Genomic DNA, 25,322 nt, shown 5'->3' on the forward strand with positions numbered 1-25,322 from the left:
TTCATTGTCGCTTTATGTTAAGCATGAACATCGAACAAATTTAGAATTCTAATACTTCTACCCAGCAACCATCATTATTACGCCGTTTGGTGTCGCCACCGTGTGCTCATTTTGTAGATATTAGTAGATATATTTTAAAATAAATATCCACATGGAAAAATTCGCCAGTATGGATTCTATGTTGATTGCTGTTTCAAATGTGGTGGGGGGGGGGGGTCACGATGGCTAAGTGGGTAAGACGCTGGCTCGCTAGCCTGGAGGTCGGGTGTTCCATCCCTGCATTGGCCGACAAGGTTCATCCAGATTTTCCGGCGTGGTTCCCCCTTGTCAGTGATGCAGGACGGAAGGCCTGACAAATACAGCTGTCTAGTCGTTCGGATGGGACGAAAAACCGAGGTCCAGTGTACACATTGACGTGTGCGTAAAAGATCCCTTGACAGATGGAATTCGATATAAGAGTAGGCTGTAGTGCCTCAAAGCACAATGTATGGCGTATGCCCGTCTTCATTAGCCCAGTTCGGAATAGAACAATAGGACGTTAAACTCATTTCATTTCATTTTGTTTTAAATGTATACCCTCTGGGCTATTCAAATTAGATTAACCTTATAAAAGACATATTAAAAACTCTGTACAGCCGAAGATTGTTTTACTTGTCTGTACTACACTAGGATCTGGAAGAGTCGTTATATAACAGGCGTTCTGAATGGCGTGGTGGATTAGCCAATGAAACTATCTGTTACGGCGACTTCCTGGCGTGCCATGCACGGAACTGTGGGTAAACCACTAGAAACGTCAACGCTGATTGATTAATCAATGCCTGATGTCATAGGGTCAGCAGTCGCTTGCACGACCCCTGACGCGACCTTGTAGTACAACTTGTCAGATCTTCATGTAGTGAAGACCATCGAAAATATAAAAAGTCGAAACGAAATATAGATCTGTATATTAATCAGATTGGAGTATACCCTTCAGATAAAATTCCACGCAAACTTGTTTCCCCTTAGTCACGTGGTTTAATGGCGGGTACCATGACACGCTTACATAGTGCATTCCGCTCTGATACTGATATTAATTACTGGGGTGTGATTGGTCGTAAATAAAGAATTGACCAATCAGGTTTTTTCTTGAAATATTCATAGTAATCTTGCAGGGCAATATTCTATATTGTAGCGTAGTATTCTGTTTCCATATGATTGCGATTGGCATAGCATGGTCATTGAGGGGGAATATATGAAATACTTAAAAACATCTAATAAGAGATATCCACTTTAATCACCATTATTTCGTGATCAGTTATATATCCATCACATTAAAACTAGTTCAAAATGATTCAATAATGCATATTATTATAATGAACGCTGATAAATGTATACAGAGAGAGATAGAGAAATGGCATTTAACGTCCACTCGACACAAACTAGGTCATTTGGGGACTATAATACATGGTTCTATTTTATTTCAATAATTCGCTTGCGCGTAGGGCTCTTTAGCAGTGGGAGGAAACCGGAGGACCCGGAGAAAACCCACGAGGTTGGACAGGCGACCCTACTCTTTGTCACGTACAACCGGGAATCGAAACCCCGACAGTTGACTCAATGGCAGACCGTATGATACAGCGCACGCGTGCTAACCATTCGGCCATCCAACCCCCCTAAATGTATACAAGATTTCTCGTTTCCAAAGCATTGTTGTGAATATACAGCTAGATCTATTTGTTAAGGCCAACTCAATTTCGTCAAGATCACTAAGATGTAAATAGGGTTAGGGCACGTGATTGTAGGTTAGGTTTAGGGTAATGAAAACGGGCATACGCCATACAGTGTGCAATGAGCGAAATGTTTCCCGGGTGGCGGCACTGTGGCCTACTCTTATTTCGAATTCCAACTGCCAAGGGACCTTTTACGTGCATTCTAATGTATACACAGGGTCATGTTTTTTGTATCGTCCGAACGACTAGACAGCTAGCTGTCCTTGTCAGGCCCTCCATACTGCACCACTGACAAGAGGAAACCACGTTGGAAAACCCCGAGGAACCTTCGCGGCCAATGCAGAACACATAGAGATCAGATTTCTTGGAGTTGTTCTTTCGGATAAGCTGATGTGTGGCCGTATTTAAATCTTTTCTGCCCATGTTTTTGTTTCATGAAATTAATGACTCAACGACTATGATTTGTTTCCGGCTATTTCATTTGATTTATTATATTTTGATGTATTTACATCAATTATACATATTATATTGTTATTCTTTTTTATAAAATAACATTTAACACAATCTGCTGTAGTCATCAGGATTACAGTTTCAGTGACATAGCATTCTTCTAGGAGAGAGAGAGAGAGAGAGAGAGAGAGAGGTTTAACTTCCACTCGACACAAACTAGGTCATTTCGGGACTAACATATGCTTCAATTTTATTTACATAATTCGTTTGCGCGTAGGGGGTCTTTAGCAGTGGGAGGAAACCGGAGGATCCGGAGAAAACCCACGAAGTTGGACAGGCGACCCTACTCCTTGACACGTACAACCGGGGATTCGAAACCACGACAGTCGACTCAATGACAGACTTTATGATACAGCGCGCGCACGCTAACCATTCAGCCATCCAACACCCCCCCCCCCCTGAGAGAGAGAGAGAGAGAGAGAGAGAGAGAGAGAGAGAGATGCATAATTCAATGGGATTAAAATTTCACACAACACAACTATGTCATTTCGGAACAAAAATATATTACATTTCAATAATTTACTATTGCTAGGGCCAGAGGTTTTAAACCTAATCACGCGGCTAACGCCAACAAGGTCATGTATGCGATCTTACCACAAGGTTATGTGATCTAAAGTGCTTCCATTAGACCATTTGCTATTGCCAGGGCCAGAGATAAGAAACTGAAGCACGAGGTCAATATCAGCCCTTACAAAGGGCCGTAACTAGCTCAGAGCAACGACTCGAGGGGGGGGGGTGGGAAGAGTTCTCAGGGGTGTTGTAAAATTGACGGACAATGTATATCTATTGTTTTTATGGTCCTCAATCTTTTCACAGGGGGGGGGGGGAAACTTTTTGCAGGGGGACTTTGCCCCATCCTCCCTAGTTACGGATCTGCCCTTACCACGCCATTTTACGCAATGTAGTATTTTATGATCTAAACGGTTTCCATTAGACCACTTGGTCATCTGTCATTCTGAGAAAATTAAATATAATTCTACATTTTACATATGAACTAATTTATACAGATATAGTGGAGATTTCAAAATAGACTGCATAAAAAAAGCTGATACAAATGTGCAAACCTTTCCCTAAGAAAAAGACATTTTAAAATTCTATGCCAATCTATACTGAATTCAGCTGGCACTGGTGTAAAATGCCCTACTTCAAATAAGTGAGTTATTTGATAATTGGATCACATATTTTATAATTAAGTTAGTCTGGTTTGTTTTGTATAATATAAACTATAACTTATTATCTTGTTGAAAGTCATAATAACCCTTTAGGTGTATCATTTCTTTCATATTCCATAATCAAGTTATTCTGTGGGTTTTATACCTCATATGAGAGAGAGAGAGAGAGAGAGAGATTAACATCCACTGGCACAAACTAGGTCATTTCGGGACTAATATATGGTTCAATTTTATTTCAATAATTCGCTTGCATGTAGGGGTCTTTATTAGCAGTGGGAGGAAACCGGAGAGCCCGGAGAAAACCCACGAGGTTAGACAGGCAACCCTACTCCTTGTCACGTACAACCAGGATTCAAAACCACGCCAGTTGACTCAATGACAGGCCTCATGATACAGCGAGCGTGTGCTAACCATTCGGCCATACAACCCCCCTCATCATTTCAGAATAAAAATAAAGAAAAATATTTATAAGATATGTATTTTAATCAGATTTCATTTTTGTTAAAATTAATTTCTGATTTATTCCCTGAAAACTCGAAAGCCTGGAAAAAATGCACCTGTCACAGACAATATCAGGCAGAGATTCAGGCTAACCATTCACTCATACATCGAATAAAATAAAATAAAATTTTAAATGCATGGATTAGTTACTCATTTTCTTTCCTTTTTTTTAAATGTACTAAATTTTAGTGAATCAACAATCACTGGATCAGAAGTATACCATATGCCCAAAAGACATTTGTTTATAATACTTTTAAATCAATTCACTCAGAGTAATCTCCCTTTATCACTTCTAAATATAAACACAACAGGGATACTTGATTGAACATTCCAGAACTGAATTCTCTCAATCCCCAAAATAGTGTCAATCAGAGAGGATTTTGGGTTACAAGGCATGCACCAACCGCATAAGAAAATATTTGAACCAATCAAATTCGTTGTGTTTAATTCTTCTCACACCACCTCAAATTTTGGAACTGACGGAACTGTGACAGGATTGAATTCCCCATCACTTGATCGTAATTCTGTCATGTCATTTCGCGACATTCCAGACTGACAATCCAGCATCCCCAATTGTCTATAATACATTCATAATTCCATACACAGAGAGTAACCTCCCTTTATCATTTCTAAATATAACAACAATAAGTTATGGAGGTACACACATCAGTTTTTGGTATAAAATTAATCTCAATCCCTTGTGTCTTAGTTTTTGATATTTACTAAAAGTCTACATTCTAAATACACCAAATCTAGTTTTTTCCGGTGGTTTATTTACGGAGGCACTAAGACTCAATCCTAGAACGGTTCTAGTATCAGCTGGATCTATCACACCATCATCCCACAATCTGAAATTATAAATATATTTTACTTTCTTTGTCAGACGTTTTTATCGAGAATATTATAGAGGATAACAAAATGAATTGAAATAAAATGAGGTTTAAAATCCTCCTTTCTTCTCTAACTGGGCTAATGAAGATGGGTATACACCATACAGTGTGCTATAAGGGAAATTCTGCTTGGGCAGCAGCACTACGGCCTACTCGTATTTCAAATTCCAAATGTTAAGAGTCTTGACAAAGAGTCATTTGCCGACAAGTCTAGAATGAGAGAGAGATGGGGTGGGGTTTAACATCCACTCGTCACAAACAAGGTCATTTTGGGAAGAACATATGGTTCAGTTTTATTTCAGTAATTGACTTGCACATAGGGGGTCTTTAGCAGTGGGAGGAAACTGGAGGACCCGGAGAAAACCCCTGAGGCTGGGCAGGTCAATCCTTCTCCTTGTCACATACAAGCGGGGAGTTGAAACCACGCCACTTGACTCAATGGCAACCCTTCTGATTCAACGCACATACGTTAATTAAGAGAAGTCCTTAGTGGCCCTGTCCTGGCAAAATTTCCCTCATAGCCCACTGCGCAAGCCTAAACCCAAAATGCAGATAGATGAATTTTCAATATAGAAATAACCTCCTCTACATCAAACCAGATGATGTATATCAGGGTCTCCACATCAAAATTTTCCCTATCCGTCATTTTTAATAATGTAGGATGGTAGCCCCTCAAACCAGTGAAGATAGATGAACTCCTAGTAGGTTTAAAAGTTGAATTTCATCTATCTTCACTGGTTTGAGGGGCTAACAACCTACTTATTTCTACGCTTTCCTGAACCCCTTGTGCATCGCTGAGATCCCAGTTTAGATGTCCTCCAGTTACTAGCCGCCAGCTACATCGGACACATTGTACGAGAGCTTTTGTCGTCTTCCTCCGCATTTTTAATAATGCATGAAAACTTTACAAATTAAATTCATATGTCATGTTTTTTATTTCAGGTAGGGTATTGTGAATTGTCCTGTCTAAATCAAGGTGGAAGTAACTTACCTGGCACTAGCATAATAAGGGTTGCCTTCTATTTCATATTTCTTTATAACTGGGTCTTTAAGAGCTTGTTCTTCCGCTTCCGTCCACTGAAATATTTTAATAAAAACGTGACTTTTCATACAAACAGGGGCCATAATCCATGAAGGTTCGATCTGATACATGCCAATATCGAAAGCAGCCGAGATCGTTTGGAGATAAACCATTATTTCAAGTTTCGTCAAAATCAGATAAGAATTGTGCCCTGTAGAGTGTCCACAAACAATTGTGGACGGACGGACAAGGGCGACGACAATATACGTCCACATGAAAATGTGGGCGTATAAAAACATTCATGTCACAAATAAACATTTCTGATTAAAACACAGATCCTATTTCGTTTCGTTTTATATAGTTCAAAATTTCGTTTTACTTGTCTTTACTACACTACGATCTTGAAGAGTTGTTATATAACCCGCGTTCTGGATGCTGTCGTAGGGTCAAAAGTCGCTTGTATGACATCTGACGCGACGCGACCTTCCACTACAACTGGTCAGATCTTCATGTAGTGGAGGCCATAGAAAGTATAAAAAAACGAAACGAAATATAGATCTGGGTTTTAATCAGATTGCTGCCCCAACAAGTGCAGGTATTTAGAAGATTTTGAATATTTTGGGTTCAGATTTGAGTGTGCTGTTTCAATTCTCTTTCAAACGTCCAGGATCGAAAGGCTTTCGGGATACTTAATTGAACCTTCCGGAATTGAATTCTCTAAACACCAGAAATAGTATTAATTATGTGAAATGGGGGGATTTAGAGAGAGAGAGAGTGAAATGGGGTTTAATTTTATTTCCATAATTCGCTTGCGCGTAGGGGTCTTTAGCAGTGGGAGGAAACCGGAGGGCCCGGAGAAAACCCACGAGGTTGGACAGGCTATCGGACCCTACTCCTTGTCACCTACAACCGGGGATTCCAAACCACGCCAGTTGACTCAATGACAGACTTTATGATACAGCACGCACGTGGTAACCATTCAGCCATCCAAATCCCTTTCGAGATAGAAGGCATGAGCTGACTGCATAAGAAAATGTCTGAACTAACCATGACAATTGGAACATATATGAGAAAAGGGGGTTTCCGACTACAAACCAACTGAATAAAAAGAAAATATCTTACATCAATCATGACAGATGAAACATAAATGTTGTGTTTAATTACGTCACAATTCTATTCACACCACCTCAGTTGTCGGAACTGATAGAACTGTGAGAGAACTAAATTACTCGTCACTTGTTTGCAATTCAGGATGCTCTGGACTGACAATCTAGCATTCCCAAAGAGAATCGAGCTGGCCCTCATATTAGTGGAGATCTATACCAATATTCGTGATTGACATTTGTCTGTCTCTTTGTTTGTCTGTCTGTTCAGGATTGGCTGCGACACTAGCGCTGACATTAGGGGTAGCTCGGACCGGGGAAAAACATGGGGTAGGTGGCGTTGGACTACCCAGGGATCTTAATCGGCTGTTTTTTGTCAACTTTAGCCGATTGATCTTTAATCTAGCTGATTGGTAAAATAATGAACCGGCCACTAAGGTATCACAAATCAATCTACTTTCGGCCGATTTACAAAGAATTAATTATCAGGCCTATTGGTAAAACAATGAACCGGCCACTATGGTATCATAAATCAATCTACTTTCGGCCGATTACAAAGAGTTAATTATTACTCGTCGATTAAGAAACCCATCAATGAGTCAATCATTACAATGAATACCTTCGGCTTATTTCATAAATAAACAACTTAATTGAGGTAATCATGCCAAGTACTTGAACACCTCGCAGAATGACACCAGGAAACGTAAACAAGATTTAACTGAAGACAGTGATGGCGGCGTTGACCTTGAACTTCAAAAGCCGGAGATCCTCCCACGTCCAATATAGGTCAACCAAATTATCGGCAATAAAAGACCGTATTAATCTGACGATCATACCTGCGCAGCAAAGAAAGATGATGACAGAACAAAGAGTTTTATTCCCAAATCTATAGAAATTGTTTCAAACCGGGCGTTAATCCGAAATGCGTATTTCATAGCAAAAAGAAACATTGCCATCGAAAATTATGAACAATAATTGAACGATTTGACAGAACAGCAGGGACATGAAATGACAAAAAAACTATATCGTGATTTTAATTGTTGTGGTGAATTTATTTCTTTAATATCCAGTGAAATTGAGGAAGAGATCCTCTCAGATATCCAAACTAGTCCTGCTGCATTAAATCCCGACAATTGTATACGGGTAACGCTAAAAATAACTAACCGGAATCACGACAATTGGCCACGTGACCTTTCACCCGTACAGCATATTTCCGAGTTCCGACTATACACGGAAACCGATTTGTGCTACTTTGTTATTTATATACTTTGTTATTATATATATTAACATGAGCTTACGAATAAAATAATTAAAAAAAACATTTGTAACTACTTGTAGTTTTTACTAATTTATAACTTCCGTTTAGTTGGATGAAACCAAAAGTAGGAATATGCAATCCAAGTCGCTGAAATAATAATATGACTATAAATGTCGATATTATAGCGAGTATGAATACAAGTATGCAATTACAAAGGTCTTGTTTATACGGAGTTTTAGCTATTATTATCCCAAATACATTATGCTATTAGTGAATTATGCAATTACTGTCGTGAATAGAGTATGCATAAACTAACATGTTTGTTGTTGAAAAGACGACTATCTGTTGGGCCTAACCGTGGCCGATTCATTTAAAAATGGATTAAGAACCCTGGGACTACCGCTTCCGGTTTCGGAGTTAGTTTAACTAAGTTCTCACCATCTTTCCTTCTCGTTTTCTTTGTTCACTTGTTATCTGAGCTAGGACATTAGCTGCTTGTTCACCTCCCATCACAGATATTCTAGAGTTAGGCCACATGTATAAAAACCTCGGACTGAAATAATAAACAGACTATAGTTATAGATATTCTAGAGTTAGGCCATATATATATAAAAACCTTGGACTGAAATAATAAACAGACTATAGTTATAGATATAGACTATTCCACTTAAGAGGTCCCTTCCAATCCCCCCCCCCCCTCACGACTAGCGGAACATGAACGTATGTTTTAAACACAGTGTGTGTACGAAAGCCTTAATATGCACATTGGCCACAGCCCCTCCAAATCTTGAGGCCCTATGGCATTCCACCTGCCAAGCATACAGATAAAGCTGGCACACCATGTGTACCTGTGCGGGCAAAATTTCCCTAATAGTCCACTGTATGGCATATGCCCGTCTTCAATAGCCATGTTTGTGCAGAAAAGTAGAACTCTAAATCCCCAGTTAATTTCTTATAATCCCCTATAGTCGTACCTGTAAGCTCGACCACACATACCTGTAATTACCAGCACCATATGATCGTCCTATTATCACCATCCTACCTGTAAGCTTGGCCACACATTCCGTAATTACCAGTCCCAAATGATTGTCCTATTATCACTATCGACTTACCTGTAAGCTCGACCACACATACCTGTAATTACCAGCACTATATGATCATCCTATTATCACTATTGACCTACCTGTAAGCTCGACCACACATTCCGTAATTACCAGCACTATATGATCCTCCTATTATCACTATCGACCTACCTGTAAGCTCGACCACACATGCCATAATTACCAGCACCATATGATCCTCCTATTATCACAGTAAATTTTGGAACTTTAGCACAAGACACGGCTGTCACCATTTTTGCACCATTTTTAGCAATTCCACCTGCTTCTGCATCCCTTCCCACCATAAAACCTAAACAGAAATAATATTTGTACAGTCAGAATCCTTCATGTATAATGATCTACAGCCCACCGGAGTTAAATGATAAAACAACAAATAATATTAAAAATAAGCTTTGTTCGTTTGTTCCTAAGGTTCTAGTCCACTTCCACCTAAGGTGATATAGTAGTCAAAAAAATAAGCTTTAGTGTTTCTCCCTTTTATAGACTTGCCAACAATGAAAGAGAGAGAGAGAGAGAGAGAGAAAGAGAGAGAGAAAGAGAGATGGGTCACCTTTAGTGTCTCTCCCTTTTATAGACTTGCCAATAATAATAGAGAGAGAGAGAGAGAGAGAGAGAGAGAGAGAGAGAGAGCTTAATGTCCATTGACACAAACCAAGTCATTTTGGGACTAACATATGCTTTAATTTTATTTCGATAATTCGCTTGCACATCGGGGTCTTTAACAGTGGGAGGAAACCAGAGGGAGGACCGTGAGAAAACCCCCCGAGATTGGACAGGCCAAGAATGATACGGAAAAATGTCTTGTGTCTGACATATTAGTAATGTTAGAGGAGCATCTAAAAAAAATTTTGCTACTTTATGAACTTTGATCGGTACTTTGATGTTTATTCTTATTGAAATTTGGCGTTCAGATCTTGACCTCAGCTTTAGTCATAACAATAATATTGCTTCGACTGTTCATCATGTTTAATATAAATAACCCAACCATAATTATTTGTGTTTTCCAATAGTTCTGTGCATTTGTAAATATTTATGTTTACATTAGTTTCGTTCTTTAAGTCGATAAATTTACAATATACAACACTAATCCAATCTGATTAAAACACAGATACTATTTGGTTTCATTTTTTATAGTTCAAAATTTCGTTTTATTTGTCTGTACTACACTAGGATCTGGAAGAGTTGTTATATAACCTGTGTACTGGATGGCTTAGGGGATTAGCCAATGAAACCATCTGTTACGGCGACGTCTTGGTGTGTGATGCACGAAACTGTGGGTAAACCACTAGTAACATCAATGCTGAATGATTAATCAATGCTGAATGATTAATCAATGCTGAATGATTAATCAATGTCTGACACCATGAGGACAAAAGGCCATAGAAAGTATAACAAAATGAAACGAAATATAGATCTGTATTTCAATCAGATTGACATTAATACCTGTTATGTTTTGTAAGAATATTAAAGGTATTCCTCTCTGTGAACACAGTTCTATAAAATGAGCTCCCTACAAAAAAAAAAAAAATCAAATAGAGAGATAGAGAGAGAAATGGGGTTTTAATGTCCACTCGTTATGTTAGGCGCGAAATGGCTTAGTTTGTGTCGAGTGTTAAATTTTAACTTTTAAGAAAGAGAGAGGATAATGGGGTTTAACGTTCACTCGACGTAAACAAGGTCATTTCAGGACTAACACATGGTTCAATTTCATTTCAATAATTTGCTTGCACGTAGGGGTCTTTAGCAGTGGGAGGAAACAGGAGGACCCGGAGAAAACCCACGAGGTTGGACAGGCGACCCTACTCCCTGTCATGTATAACCGGGGAATTGAAACCCCGCCTGTTGACTCAATGACAGACCGTATGATACAGCGCGCACATGCTAACCAATACCATTCGGCCATCCAACCCCCCCCCGCCTAAAATCAAATAGATTTTTATCTACAACTCTTTTCTAGAGCTATTAGTCATAATCACAACTTTATGCAGTTTTGAATTTAGAAATATTTTTAAGTTATGGCTCTACTCTAATGGCTGTATTTCTAAATGTTGATTAAGAGATAATTAATGTTTCAACCCTGTTTATCACTGATCAAAGTTTGACAATATGATCCTCAGTAGAGGTCCTGTGAGTCCGACACAAATCCGACTTAAATTGCATCGAAGACCTGAATAGCGACTAGTCTTGAAATATTTGTCACGACTCAAGATTTGGCAGTCGTGACAATTCGAAACTTGAAAACACTAAGGATTCGGTACATAACTCAAACTTGCTTTTTTCGCCATTAATTACTGACTCATTTGATGAACTGGCGACTCGAACGGGACATAGGCTTTGTGAAAACTTTCAACTCGACTAAAGTCAGCGATTCGGGATGCGACTCAGATGTTGCAACTTGGGACTTGACTCGGACCTTGTCCCCACCTCTGGTCTTCAGAGATTGATATCATTTAATACTAAACTATCATTATGTAATACTTTATGAGAGGATCAAATATTTCTTACCTTTAACGCAGACTCAGAAAATAGTACACCATTATTTCCTACAATACCAACTGGATAACCCCATAACCTAGCAAAACCTGGTTAAATACAAAACAAAACCTGGTTAAATACAAACAAAACAAAACCTGGTTAAAAAAACAAAACCTGGTTAAATACAAAAAAAGACCTGGTTAAATACAAACAAAATCTGGTTAAATACAAACAAAACCAGGTTAAATACAAACAAAACCGGGTTAAATACAAACAAAACCAGGTTAAATACAAACAAAACTGGGTTATATATAAACAAAATCTGGTTAAATACACGGTTATAAAGACTCTCTCATGAGTCATGCACAAGCATTTTTCAGATTAAACTGTATAAAACTAGAGTCGGTAAAAAAATACCCATAATTTTACCAGAACCAAATTTATGGCCCTGCTAAAAAAGTCTTGCTGTCTAATTCCTAAGAACAAGTTCCTGTCTGTAGTACAGTCAGAGTTCATGTGCTTTCATAAATTCAGGCCAGTTTTGGTTATTGTACAACTTGTACGAAATGAAATGGGGTTTAACTACGACCTACTCTTACATTGAATTCCAGCTGCCAAGAGATCTTTAATGTGCACAGCAATGTGTGCACGAGACCTCAGTTTTTAGTCCTACCTGAACGACTATACATTGTCCATTGGTCCTGCACCACTGATAAGGAGAAAAATCCCTATGAACTTTCCCAGCCAACACAAGGATCTAACATGGGACCTCCAGGATATCGAGCCAACATCGTACTCACAGAGCCACCGTGGCCCCCTTGGTATGCAGAAGGAAGTATATACTGACTGTTTGGAACACCTGATACCACTTAGTACTGTGCTTATCTGTAGTGTGGAAGGTGCAAATGAGCGTATAAAAATATTAAACATACCAGTGACTAATGTTTCACCATACATAGCTTTAAATTCATCAAATTGACTACCATCGACAATACGTGCTATAACCTACAATTATATATTTAATATCATAAACTACCCTCTACAATATGTGATATAACCTGCAATTATATATATCACATCATATAGTATCATATAATATACTGACTACCCTCTACAATATGTGATACAACCTATAATTATATATATAACATCATATAGTATCATATAATATACTGACTACCCTCTACAATATGTGATATAACCTACAATTATATATATAACATCATATTATATAATATAATATACCGACTATGATAGGGTGACCCACCATAAATAAATATCTCCAAATATCTCGACAATTACGCCACAATATTTATATATATGCCAAGCCTCAAATCAGTTTCACACAATTATAGTCACTAAATAAATGATCATGTTGTACTTAATAAGCTATGACCATTAATCATCTATAAATAATAGACTGAAAACTGGTTCCAAGTTGCGTCCATAACATCCAGACACTTTTGAGTAAAAGATAGGTTACGTGCCCTTGTTTTGAAATTAGTCTCGCTTAACCAGTCTATCGACCATTCTACGTCTGATTGACAGGTCGGGATAATCAAGACTACTTTTTTACGAAACATAACAGAAAGCTAGAACAAGAAATTGAATTTAGAAATAAGCACTTTAGACAACTCAACAATTGTTTTAAGAAACTTGTAAAAGTAAAATGAAACTACTGCTAGTATCATGTTCCTGCTAAAGAAAGTGATTCAGAGATAGTATTTGTACTAAACCAAAAGATGCCGCTCTTAACGGTACAGTTAATGATAAAGCAATTTAAAAAATAAAACAAACGTAATTACTAAAGCTGCTGTAATAACCAAGAAGCTAAATTTTACTGCTATTCAAAATCGTCAACAATAGATTTTTTACGGCTGTAATAGTTGATATATTTGTAGAGAATTGCACGTGCCATGGCTATTTATCGACTCAAAGCGAGTGCGGGGTAGTCAGAAATCAGTTCGAGACACGCAACTGAAGCGTGCACATTTAGCCGTGTCGAGACCAACTTTCTGTAAAGTGCACGGGTCATCCTAACTATGATCTATAATATGTGATATAATGTACAATTATATATATAACATCATATCATATAATATACTGACGACCCTCTACAATATGTGATATAACCTGCAATTATATATATAACATATCATATAATATACTGACTACCCTCTACAATATGTGATATATATAACATCATATCATATAATATACTGACTACCCTCTACAATATGTGATATATATAACATCATATCATATACTACCCTCTGCAATATGTGACATATATTTAACAACATATCATATAATATCTATCATACTGAATACCCGTAGTGTCGCTGTCCCGGCAAAATTAGCCCAGTGGGTGCAGAAAAGTAGGACGCTGAACCCTGTTTTATTTGATTTACAGTATGTCCTATAACCTACCATCATATATATAACGGGTAGTCATCAGTCAACGGAGACTTGTTACTTCCAAATGAAATGAAATGGGGTTTAACGTCCTACTGTTCTGCTCCGACTGGCCTAACGAAAATGAGCAAACACCATACAGTGTGCAATGAGGGAAATTTTACCTGGGCAGCAGCCCTCTGGCCTACTCTTATATTGAATTCCAACTGCCACGGGATCATTTTCGTGCATGCCAATGTATACACGGGACCTTGGTTTTACGCACCATCCAAATGATTCGACAGCTGTCCTTGTCAGACCCTCCGTCCTGCACCACTGACAAGGTGAAACCACGTCGGAAAATCCAGTTACTTCCAATTTTTTAACTTTTAACGTAACAATTATTATAACTATAACACTCACTTCTTTAACATCGAAAGTTTTTTTAAGATTATCACCAACAATACCATATAATTCATCTGCTGGATAAAGTGGTTCTTTTGGTGGGGCTATCGTCATCTGAAACATAATGTATAATTTTATACATTTAACATTAACATAGTTTACAACATAAAATACAGAGAAAATCAACTTTAAACCTTTAACGTCAGTAGAAAGTGAAATGGGGTTTAACATCCACTCAACACAAACTAGGACTAACATATGGTTTAATTTTATTTCAATAATTCGCTTGCACGAGGGGTCTGTAGTGGGGGTCTGTAGTGGGAGGAAACCGGAGAATCCAGACAAAACCCACAAGGTTGGACAGGCGACTCTACTGCTTGTCACATACAAGCGGGGAATCAAAACCACACCCCTCGACTCAATGACAGGCCTTATGATACAGCGCACATGTGCTAACCATTCAGCCATCGAACCACCCTTCAGGTCAATCCATTTAACATTTACATAGTTTACAACAAAATTTAAGTTTAAGTCTTTATGGTCGACACAAGTGATCATTTCTCAGTTTACAAATCTTCTGTGAATGAAGAGGAAATGGTTGCCATAGGTTCACCATGGTTAGACAACTTTTTCACATGATGTATGTTAAAACCATATTTATATGCTTCACTTGAGTTGATTAGTCTAAGCTATATATTTGTGTCTTACTGTCTTTCTTTAACACAGAGCTACAAATTTTATGTTTTTCTGCAGTTGAATAATTGATTTTAGTTCTAATAAAATGCTGACATTTGGCTCAGCACCAAATAATTACTTAGAGCTTGTCTGGCTAGATATAACTTACACCTGGGTCTTTATTATAATTAGTATTACTAAGACCTCGTCTAGCTAGTTATAACTTACACCAGGGTCTTTATTATAATTAATATTACTTAGAGCTTGTCTAGCTAGATATAACTTACACCTGGGTCTTTATTATAATTAATATTACTTAGAGCTTGTCTAGCTAGATATAACTTACACCTGGGTCTTTATTATAATTAATATTACTTAGAGCTTGTCTAGCTAGATATAACTTACACCTGGTTCTTTATTATAATTAATATTACTTAGAGCTCGTCTAGCTAGATATAATGCATGTTCATCATCTTCAGCATAATAATCAGTTACACCAGATTTACTGAAATAAAATAAAAAACAGAATCAAAAATAACATATATTTACTGATATAAAATAACATATATAATCAAATATAACATATATTTAAAGTAGCTAAGTCTTTAACTCAATATCATCCAAAATCTTCGACATTGAATACACGAATAATTTGTTAATTTAAATCAACATTGATGTTGTGATCTTACCGGGAAAAGATGGCCTTCTGATATCCAATATTTAAGACAAAATAAACATTTTACAATTGGTACATGAATCGTGTACCATAATGCGTTTCAGTGCCATTTGTAATAAGGGACTCGAAAAACAAGACTAGGCATTTTCCACAAGTCATGTCAAAGGGTGACGCCATAGTCTTATCTGGAGAGCATGTGCAATAAATACTATCGGTGTAGACTGGAATAACCAGACGTTAGAGATTTCCATTCGATTGAGACTTCTAGCATATTTCGCTGAACATAACTGATTAGAAATTTCAGTAAAAATAGAAACGATTGAATGTAAATCAGTTTATATACATTCATATTACATTATCGTATGCGTTGTGACCCATTTGTGTCAATTCTAGGTCCCAAATATTATTGATTTAGCCCCTTTAATGGAATAAAATAAGACATATAATCAAATATTAACAGTTCACAACAAAACTCAACACAGGGGTCTTTACATGTAGCTGTGGGAGGAAACTGGAAGACCTTGATAAAATCCACAAGATAGGACAGGCAACCCTACTCTTTGTCACTCTCAGGCGAGGAATCACACCACTTGACTCAATGACAGATCTTATGGTTTCATGCGCACACTTTAAACCACTAGATTTGAAAAAAAAAGACTTTTGGAAATCAAGCAGTCTTCTGTGGAACAAAAGATTTGGTGTAAGGCATGATGGAAAGGTGTAGGCCTACCTGCAATGTAATTTAGCCCCACCTAATTCTTCTGCTGATATTTCTTCTCCTGTAGCTGCCTTTACCTATAAAATATATTCAACATTAATAATTTTATAGTTTTTGACAATAAACTAGTATAGATGACAAAAAAAACTTTTCCAACCATATCGACAATAACTCTAACACAAGTGAACTTTGCTCGTCATAAGGTCTATTTTTGTTATGGTTTATGAAGAAACTTGTGTGATCAGTTTTAATGTTCACAAGGTTTATGTTTCTGCTTAAGAGGCTTGCTTTAAAGCAATTTTTCTATTCATGCAGTGAACTTTATTGCTCAAGAGATGAGAGAGAGAGAGAGAGAGAGAGAGAGAGAGAGAGAGATGGGGTTTAAGAAAACTAGGTCTATGCGGGACTAACATAGGGTTGAATTTTATTTCAATAATTCGCGTGTGTAAGGGGTCTTTAGCAGTGGGACGAAACCGGAGGATCCGGAGATAACCCACGAAGTTGGACAGGCCTTGTAAATTGGACTGTACCTTAATAAATTTTCTTATCAACTTTTAACAATATTCTGCTTTTATGACAAACTTACAGCGGTCTCGGTCTGAATCTCACCAGAGGGCCTGTAGAAAACCCACGATGTTGGACAGGCGACCCTACTCCTTGTCACGTATATGCGGGGAATCAAAACCACTCCACTTGACTCAATCACAGACCTTTTGATCAGATGTGTTCACACCAACCTCACCTAAAATATCATAAATTTAGACCAAGAAGATACTTACCAATGGTGGACCAGCCAAATAAATAGTTCCTTTATTTACAATTATACTTTCATCTGCCATAGCAGGTACATATGCTCCACCAGCTGTACACATACCTAATACTACTGCTATCTGTAATATATACAAAAAATATACCCAATACATGCATAATCTGTAACAAATACACAAAAATATACCCAATATTACGTTATCTGTAACAAATATTATACAAAAATATACCCAATACTACGGCTATCCGTAATAAACAAAAATTTAACCAATACTACAGTTATCTGTAATAAATATTATACAAAAATATACCCAATACTACAGTTATCTGTAATAAATATTATGCAAAAATATACCCAATACTACAGTTTTTCTGTAATAAATATTATACAAAAATATACCCAATACTACTACTATCTGTAATAAATATACAAAAGTTGTATGAATTATGTACCTTACCTGAGGTATTCCTAATGCTGACATATTAGCTTGATTATAAAATATTCGACCAAAATGATCTCTGTCAGGAAAGACATCATCTTGTCTTGGTAGATTAGCACCACCAGAATCAACTGTGGTGAAAGAAAGAAATTTAAAGTTAACGAAGCGTCATGATATGAATTTTTCGCTAAAATATCAAATTTCTCACGGATTAATCCAAGCTTATAAATGATTATTTACCATTTAATTAAGAAAACAAAATAAAAATACGAACGCTAGATAATGTCCCGGTTTGGATTCAATCGGATTTAAAACAGGCCTATCAATAAATTTTCACGGACAACAAAATAGCGGCAAGCTTATTACATAGTGAGCAGCATCGATCGATAACATTTCAATTCCACATATCTTTATAAATAGAGAGAGAGAAATGTGGTTTAACATCCATCCGACACAAACTAGGTCATTTCGGGACTAACATATGGTTTCATTTTATTTCAATAATTCGCTTGCATGTAGGGCTCTTTAGCTAGGGAGGAAACCCAAGGGGCCCAGAGAAAACCCACGAGGTTGGACAGGTGACCCTTCCCCTGTGTCCACAATAGTGCTTCCACTGTGTCTTTAATTAATAATGCTTCACCTGTGTCCCCAATAATGCTTCACCTGTGTTCACAATAAAACTCAAATGTGTCCAGAATAATGCTTCCCCTATGTCCTGAAGAATACTTCAACTATGTACTCAATAATGTTTCCACTGTGCCTTTAATAATGCTTCACCCATGTCCACAATAATGGAACTAGTTTTACCCAAAATATTGACAGCAAAATGGCAAGTTACAATTCCAAAATTTTATGTCTACCCCCATAAGTACGTACCTAAATATATACAAGGTAAATTATTTTCTCTGGCTATGTCCTGAGCTCGTAAATGTTTTTTAACTGTAATAGGATAATATGTTCCCGCTTTTACTGTAGGATCATTTGTAACTATCATACACTCTACCCTGAAATAAAAACCATAATACATAGTCGTAACCATTTATCGAAGGCTCTGAAATAAAAACCATAATACATAGTAACAAGTTTGTATCAGAGTCTCTGAAATAAAAACCATAAAACATAGTCATAACTATTCATAACCATTTATCAGAGACTTTGAAATAAAAACCATAATACATAGTATTTCAAGCTTGTATCAAAGTTTCTGGGAGCTATAATCAGGAGCCAGGGTGGCATGGACTCACTAATCAGGAGTTCATGAGTAAGAGAGAGAGAGAGAGAGAGAGAGAGAGAGAGAGAGAGAGAGGTCAACTTGATATAAACTAGGTCATTTCGGGATTAACATATGGTTCAATTTTATTTCAATAGTTCGATAGCGTGTAGGGGTCTTTAGGAGTGGGAGGAAACCAGAGGACCCGGAGAAAGCCCACGAGGTTGGACCGGCGACCCTTCTCCTTGCCACACTTACTCAATGACAGACCTTAGCCACCCAACCCCCCTCGGTGCTCACCAAAAGTTCAAGGTGATATTTTCCGTCTATTTTTCACCTTGTCGGATGATCCAGAAACACAAAACTTTGCACATAGTTTCTTATTGAAGTTTTTGATACATTAAAACAACAGAAGTTTTATATTTTTGTTAAAATAAGGCGAACAATTTTGAGTAAATTCTTAACTTAAGTCTGAGAATGCTTTGTGAACTCGAGACCAGGTATCACAGAGTTCTTTGGTAGACCAATGTTTTGACTTTCTTAAATTGTCCGTAAGTAATTTTTTCCCTCTGAACCAAGCTATATCAAAGTGGTTTCCCAGACTTTTTTGTCAGACCAACGTTTCTGACACAGAGGTTAAAGGACAGTGTTGGTGTCAGCTATTATCACACACGTGACAGAACTGGTCAAAAATGTTCCAAATATAATTTTAACACAGAGATCATTGCTACAATAGATGCGTAACAAAGATTTCAAGTAAAGGAAGTGACAAACGCAAAAGGAGAACACAAGTTATCGTTCTATTTAACTGACTGAATTAACAAGTGATAACAGATACATGGGCGAATTTCTGCTCACTGATAAATTCCTTTGAAGACCAAAAGTTGTTATATATGAGACTGTAAGAATATATCAAACAATTTATAGAAAGAATTGACTGTCGACCAGTTTTAACATGTATGTGATAATGGCTGACAACAATATTGTCCTTTAAGAAAAAGATTAATATTTTTTCTATCTCTGTTTACACTTTTTCTTATTTCAATCTTTTGAAGTTATACCGGTATGTTACATCTTTTGAATTTAAATGTCATATTTTTTGAAGTTCTACCAGTATGTTACATCTTTAGAATTTATGTCACATCTTTTGAATTTATATGCCACATCTTTTGAAGTTACATGTCATACATTTTGAAGCCTTATGTCACATCTTTTGAATTTATATGTCATACTTTTTGAAGTTATATGTCATACTTTTTGAAGTTTTTTTGAAGTTACATGTTAGACTTTTTGAAGCTTTTTTGAAGTTACATGTTAGACTTTTTGAAGCTTTTTTGAAGTTACATGTTAGACTTTTTGAAGCTTTTTTGAAGTTACATGTTAGACTTTTTGAAGCTTTTTTGAAGTTACATGTTAGACTTTTTGAAGCTTTTTTGAAGTTACATGTCATACATTTTGAAGCCTTATGTCACATCTTTTGAATTTATATGTCATACTTTTTGAAGTTATATGTCATACTTTTTGAAGTTTTTTTGAAGTTACATGTTAGACTTTTTGAAGCTTTTTTGAAGTTACATGTTAGACTTTTTGAAGCTTTTTTGAAGTTACATGTTAGACTTTTTGAAGCTTTTTTGAAGTTACATGTTAGACTTTTTGAAGCTTTTTTGAAGTTACATGTTAGACTTTTTGAAGCTTTTTTGAAGTTACATGTTAGACTTTTTGAAGTTATGTCACACCTTTTAAAATTATATGTCACATCTTTTGAAGTTATAAGTTAAACAGACAATATTTGACACATGGAATGCAAAAGGTTGGTAACCTAACATGTTATACTACTGGGGAAGTTACATACCCAGAAACTCTACCAATACCAGTAATAATTCCACCTGCAGGTACTTCTTCTTTACCATATAACTCATAACCTGCTAACTGACTTAATTCTAGGAATGGAGACCTGAAACATACAACAGTATAGGATAGAAAGTGAATTCAAATCAAAAATTCACCTCCCAAATTAAATATTATAAATTATATAACCCGAGGGGGTCAGATTAGGCTCTGTTATTTTGATGTACATTGCATTAATATCTCGCGATAAGAGACAGAAAATAACATTTTGGAACTGTGACATTTCTTAAGACATTTCCAAACATTTTGCAGGATTTTGGTGAAGACAGAGCTTTATAAATGTTTTGAAATCATGCTAAAAATATATTTATCACCCAATAATACATTCTACAGTAGATATCGCTTGCGTGATGAATTTCATAATCTACTGTGATATCTTCTTCTTAGGAGATATCGCTTATTTATTTCGCACAGAATATTATGCTAATTGCTACGGTAGATCTACTACTAGATCTAACAATGTAGCGTTAAAAAAAAAAACAAAAAAAAAACCCTACCTACCGACCCTACCTTATTTTCCATCCGTTACAAGAAACAGAACCCTTTTTTGGGGGGCCTAATTTAACTTACTCAGGATCCAGTAGAGCATTGATTCTGTCACGAGGTAACATTTTACCACGAGAAACATGTCTCTCTATAGCTTTCTCACCACCACCTGTATACCAAAACAAACAAACAATATGGTGAGAAAAATATGAAATTAGCAAAAAATATTTCCACTTAAAGTAGCTAAGTCTCTAACTCAATATCATCCAAAGTCTTCGACATTGAAAACACGACTTATTTGTCAATTTAAATCAACATTGATGTTGTGATCTTACCGCGAAAAGATCGGCTTCTGATATCCAATATTTAAGACAAAATGAACATTTTACCATTGGTACACGAATCGTGTACCATAATGCGTTTCAGCACTATTTGTAACAAGGGACTCGAAGAACGAGGCTAGAAATATTTCACAAGTCATGTCAAATGGTGACCTCATATTCTTATCTGGAGAGCATGCGCAATAAATAGTATCGGCGTAGACTGGAATAACTAGACGCTAGAAATTGCCACTTCGGCTACTTCGCCGAACATAACTAATTTGAAATTAGAGTAAAAATGGAAACGATTGAACGTAAATCAGTTTATATACATTTATATCACATTATTGTATGCATTGCGACACATTTGTCTCAATTTCTAGGTCCCAAATATTAGGGATTTAGCTCCTTTAACAGTACACGCTGCCGTGTACTCTATGCTCTCAAAATAAATTTGTTATGATGCACCTTGACAAATGGGGCTGAACATCAGTGTGTAAGTGAAATGTCAAACCATACTTCCGAATGAAATGAAATAAAATAGGGTTTAACGTCCTACTGTTCTGCTGCGACTGGGCTAATGAAGACGGGCATATGCCATACAGTGTGCTATGAGGGAAATTTTCCCAGGGCAGCGACACTACAGCCTACTCTTATATCGAATTTCAACTGACAAAGGATCTTTTACATGCACACCAATGTGTACACAGGACCTCAGTTTTTCATACCATCCCAACAACTATACATTTTCCCTTGCCAGGCCCTTGATCCTGCACCACTGACAAGGAGAAACCACGCCGGAAAATCCTGATGAACTTTCTCGGCCAACTCAGGGATTGAACATGGGACCTCCAGGTTAGCGAGTCAACGTCTTACACACTGAGCCATCGTGACAAATAGACACCAACAGCTGCCATTCACTTATGGCTACTCACATTTTTCAACTAAGAAAACACTCATATTACATTTTACAGATTTACCTCTTGCATAATGTATGTTTAAACAAGTGATGGGATTTTGCCCGTATATTCCGGACATGTCTGACGCTATTTTCCAAAACGTCCTAAATTGTCCGACCAGGAATATGCCCAATCGGACATCAAGACATGGTAAATAATATTCAAAATTCCAAAATTAATATAGTGTACTGAGTGTATAACTACCACTCAACCCGATTATTGTTGATAATAGGCTGGATTGATTAGGTAATTAAGTGATCAACGTATTTATCATTTATACCGTCTATACACCTACCTTGATTAACTACTTAATCTGCCTTGATTGGCTGATTTAATTCTTTGTTGGACAATTCATCAATTCAATCCTAAACTACAGAAGTCATTGCTTCTCCTTTGTCGAACTATATATCAATCCAATAAACTTAATCTACAGGATTAACCCGTGATTTCTCCATTGTCTCACGTTTTAATTTCCTTGAAGTCGCTGTAGACATTAGTCATATATGTCAGATATCCTAATAGTAGATAACACCCCAAAGCACTATACATTGTGACCGATAACTTGTCTGTGATATTTCTTCAGTGGAAGCCGAAGTTAAATAAAGCTATTTCACACACACTCAAAATGAAAGAAGAAATCTCGCAAGACACGTGGAATTAAGAGGTGTAAACGTGCCGAATATAATATGTCTGATGTCGGGATAAAAGATTCTATTTTGATGGCATATTGTCGGATTTATGATCATATTTTGAATGGGGTTTATGTTTTTAAATAAATAAATAAACAAGCTAAGAAATGTTGAAGAATATTTCAATTGGAATAACGTAAGTAGTTAGTTACAGTAATTGTTTTAGACGATAGCGCGTGCTTAGAGTCGAATGGGATTATTTAGCAGTTGCTGTCACCCCGCTCGTTGTATTAGAGCGACGTTTACTACTGTTTACACTTTACGGTCAAATAAATTTCGGGATGTCATTTTTTTACCTTCCGTATATAAATCGAAACAGAGTATAAGACGAATGCCGGACTTTGCTGAAAAATGTATCGACTCATGACCCAAAAAATACAGTAATTTTGGCGAAATTTGAAACCGGTACGGATGGGCAATAGTCGGCACACTTTCATTCTATGGTATTATGATGTCGTGTAATTTTGTAGGAATATTATTGACATAAACTTGAATACCGTACGGGAATTAAATATGAAAAATAACGAGGTGGCCTACTTTTTCTTTAATTATGTATGAATTTGAATATTTTGTTGACACGTGATTCTTAATTGTGGTTTGAAAATACCTGCTTAAATAATGATAACAGTTATTTCCCTTTATTTTCGGGAAGAAAATGTCCGACAACTAAAACTTTGAAATCTCATCACTGGTTTAAACTAAAATCTACAATATTAATAATGATAGCTTTATTTTTACCTTCCAAAATCTTGGAAATCTTTGACTTTAAAGTGTTCACTAGATCTTTCATATTATTATATTTATCCTGAAACAAATGAAAAATTAATTTGAAATTGATTGACAGGTAACAAATGGAATTATAGGCCTAATGGTAAATAAAAAATAATAATCATCTTCTTATACAGCGCTGTGACCTCCAGTGTGTAATACTGCTCTGTGGTGCTTCACAGTACCCTTCACATACACCTGTAATTGTTTTAAAAAATTAATATAGGGATAAAATTATCACAGAATCATTGTAAAAGCTGAAAAAAAACAGGAAAATTTTGAAAATTGACAACCGCAAACCCATTTTCCAAGCATTTCGGACCAAAGCAGAAGAAGGCAAATTTTTGATTTCCTGATACAATTGGATAACAGACTGACCTAAGAGCACTATTATTAGGAAAGAAGGAAGGAGAGGACAGGACACAGCCTTTCTTTCTCTTTTCTTGTTTTTACTTTCCCTTTTTCTTTATGGTATAGGCTTAGGGCTAGGCCCCCTTTTTTTTTTAATGAGGTGCACTGATGTAGCCTACTATTGATAACTGTTTATGTGCATTGATACCTGAGTGTTTGACAGCAACAGAAGAAAATATAACTTTACTTGGGAATGCATTCAGTCACCGAGACCAAACCTAAGCAGACGAATTTTTTGTCCTTCGTACTTAACGCTTGACTTCTCATCTGAAGTTTGCTGCTACAGTGCTATCAGCCATTTTAGCATTTATCGGAAAATACCTGATAATCCGGCGATGAAACATCTTGTTCGGTTCCGATAACTGGTGCCTGATCCACAGAAAATCTCCGACACAACTGGAATTTGGTGCTAGCTTGTCTAAACCATCTGAAATATCGCACAGCAACTGCATTCTTCATTTTCAATAAATTAAAATTTGTTTTTACTCGGCCATTGAAAAAAAAATGTTCGAGTTATCTTCCCTAAAAAAAAGTAGAGCTATGACATTTATCGTCGTATTTAGCAAAAAAAGTGTGTTCTAGACCTTTGTTTAATAATTGGACTTTGTCAAAGTTTACTTTCAATATATATTCCAAACGGCTATCTTTATGGAACATAATATTTGAAAATTATCGAACATTTCTTTTCTTTAAAAATACATGTCCGAAAACAATTTAGTTAGATAGGTCAAAGTT

General features: G+C 36.6%; 1 protein-coding gene across 1 annotated transcript; it reads right to left on the reverse strand.

Annotated features, from left to right (window-relative positions):
• Positions 1–2,170: 2,170 nt before the first annotated feature.
• On the reverse strand, positions 2,171–25,103 carry LOC126821309 (methylcrotonoyl-CoA carboxylase beta chain, mitochondrial). The gene is made up of 17 exons (XM_050549714.2): positions 24,909–25,103; positions 24,147–24,213; positions 21,525–21,609; positions 20,899–21,000; positions 18,713–18,840; positions 17,855–17,967; positions 17,408–17,518; positions 16,641–16,705; positions 15,640–15,739; positions 14,578–14,673; positions 12,693–12,765; positions 11,791–11,867; positions 10,729–10,795; positions 9,418–9,574; positions 8,603–8,717; positions 5,774–5,859; positions 2,171–4,740 (listed from the first exon to the last, which is right to left on the reverse strand). Exons 1-17 carry the CDS (start codon positions 25,044–25,046, stop codon positions 4,623–4,625), a joined length of 1,698 nt encoding a protein of 565 aa, XP_050405671.1. The 5' UTR covers positions 25,047–25,103; the 3' UTR covers positions 2,171–4,622.
• Between the last annotated feature and the right edge of the window lie 219 nt (positions 25,104–25,322).

The sequence above is a fragment of the Patella vulgata genome, chromosome 1 (assembly GCF_932274485.2).
Source record: "Patella vulgata chromosome 1, xgPatVulg1.2, whole genome shotgun sequence".
Classification (NCBI taxonomy): domain Eukaryota; kingdom Metazoa; phylum Mollusca; class Gastropoda; family Patellidae; genus Patella; species Patella vulgata.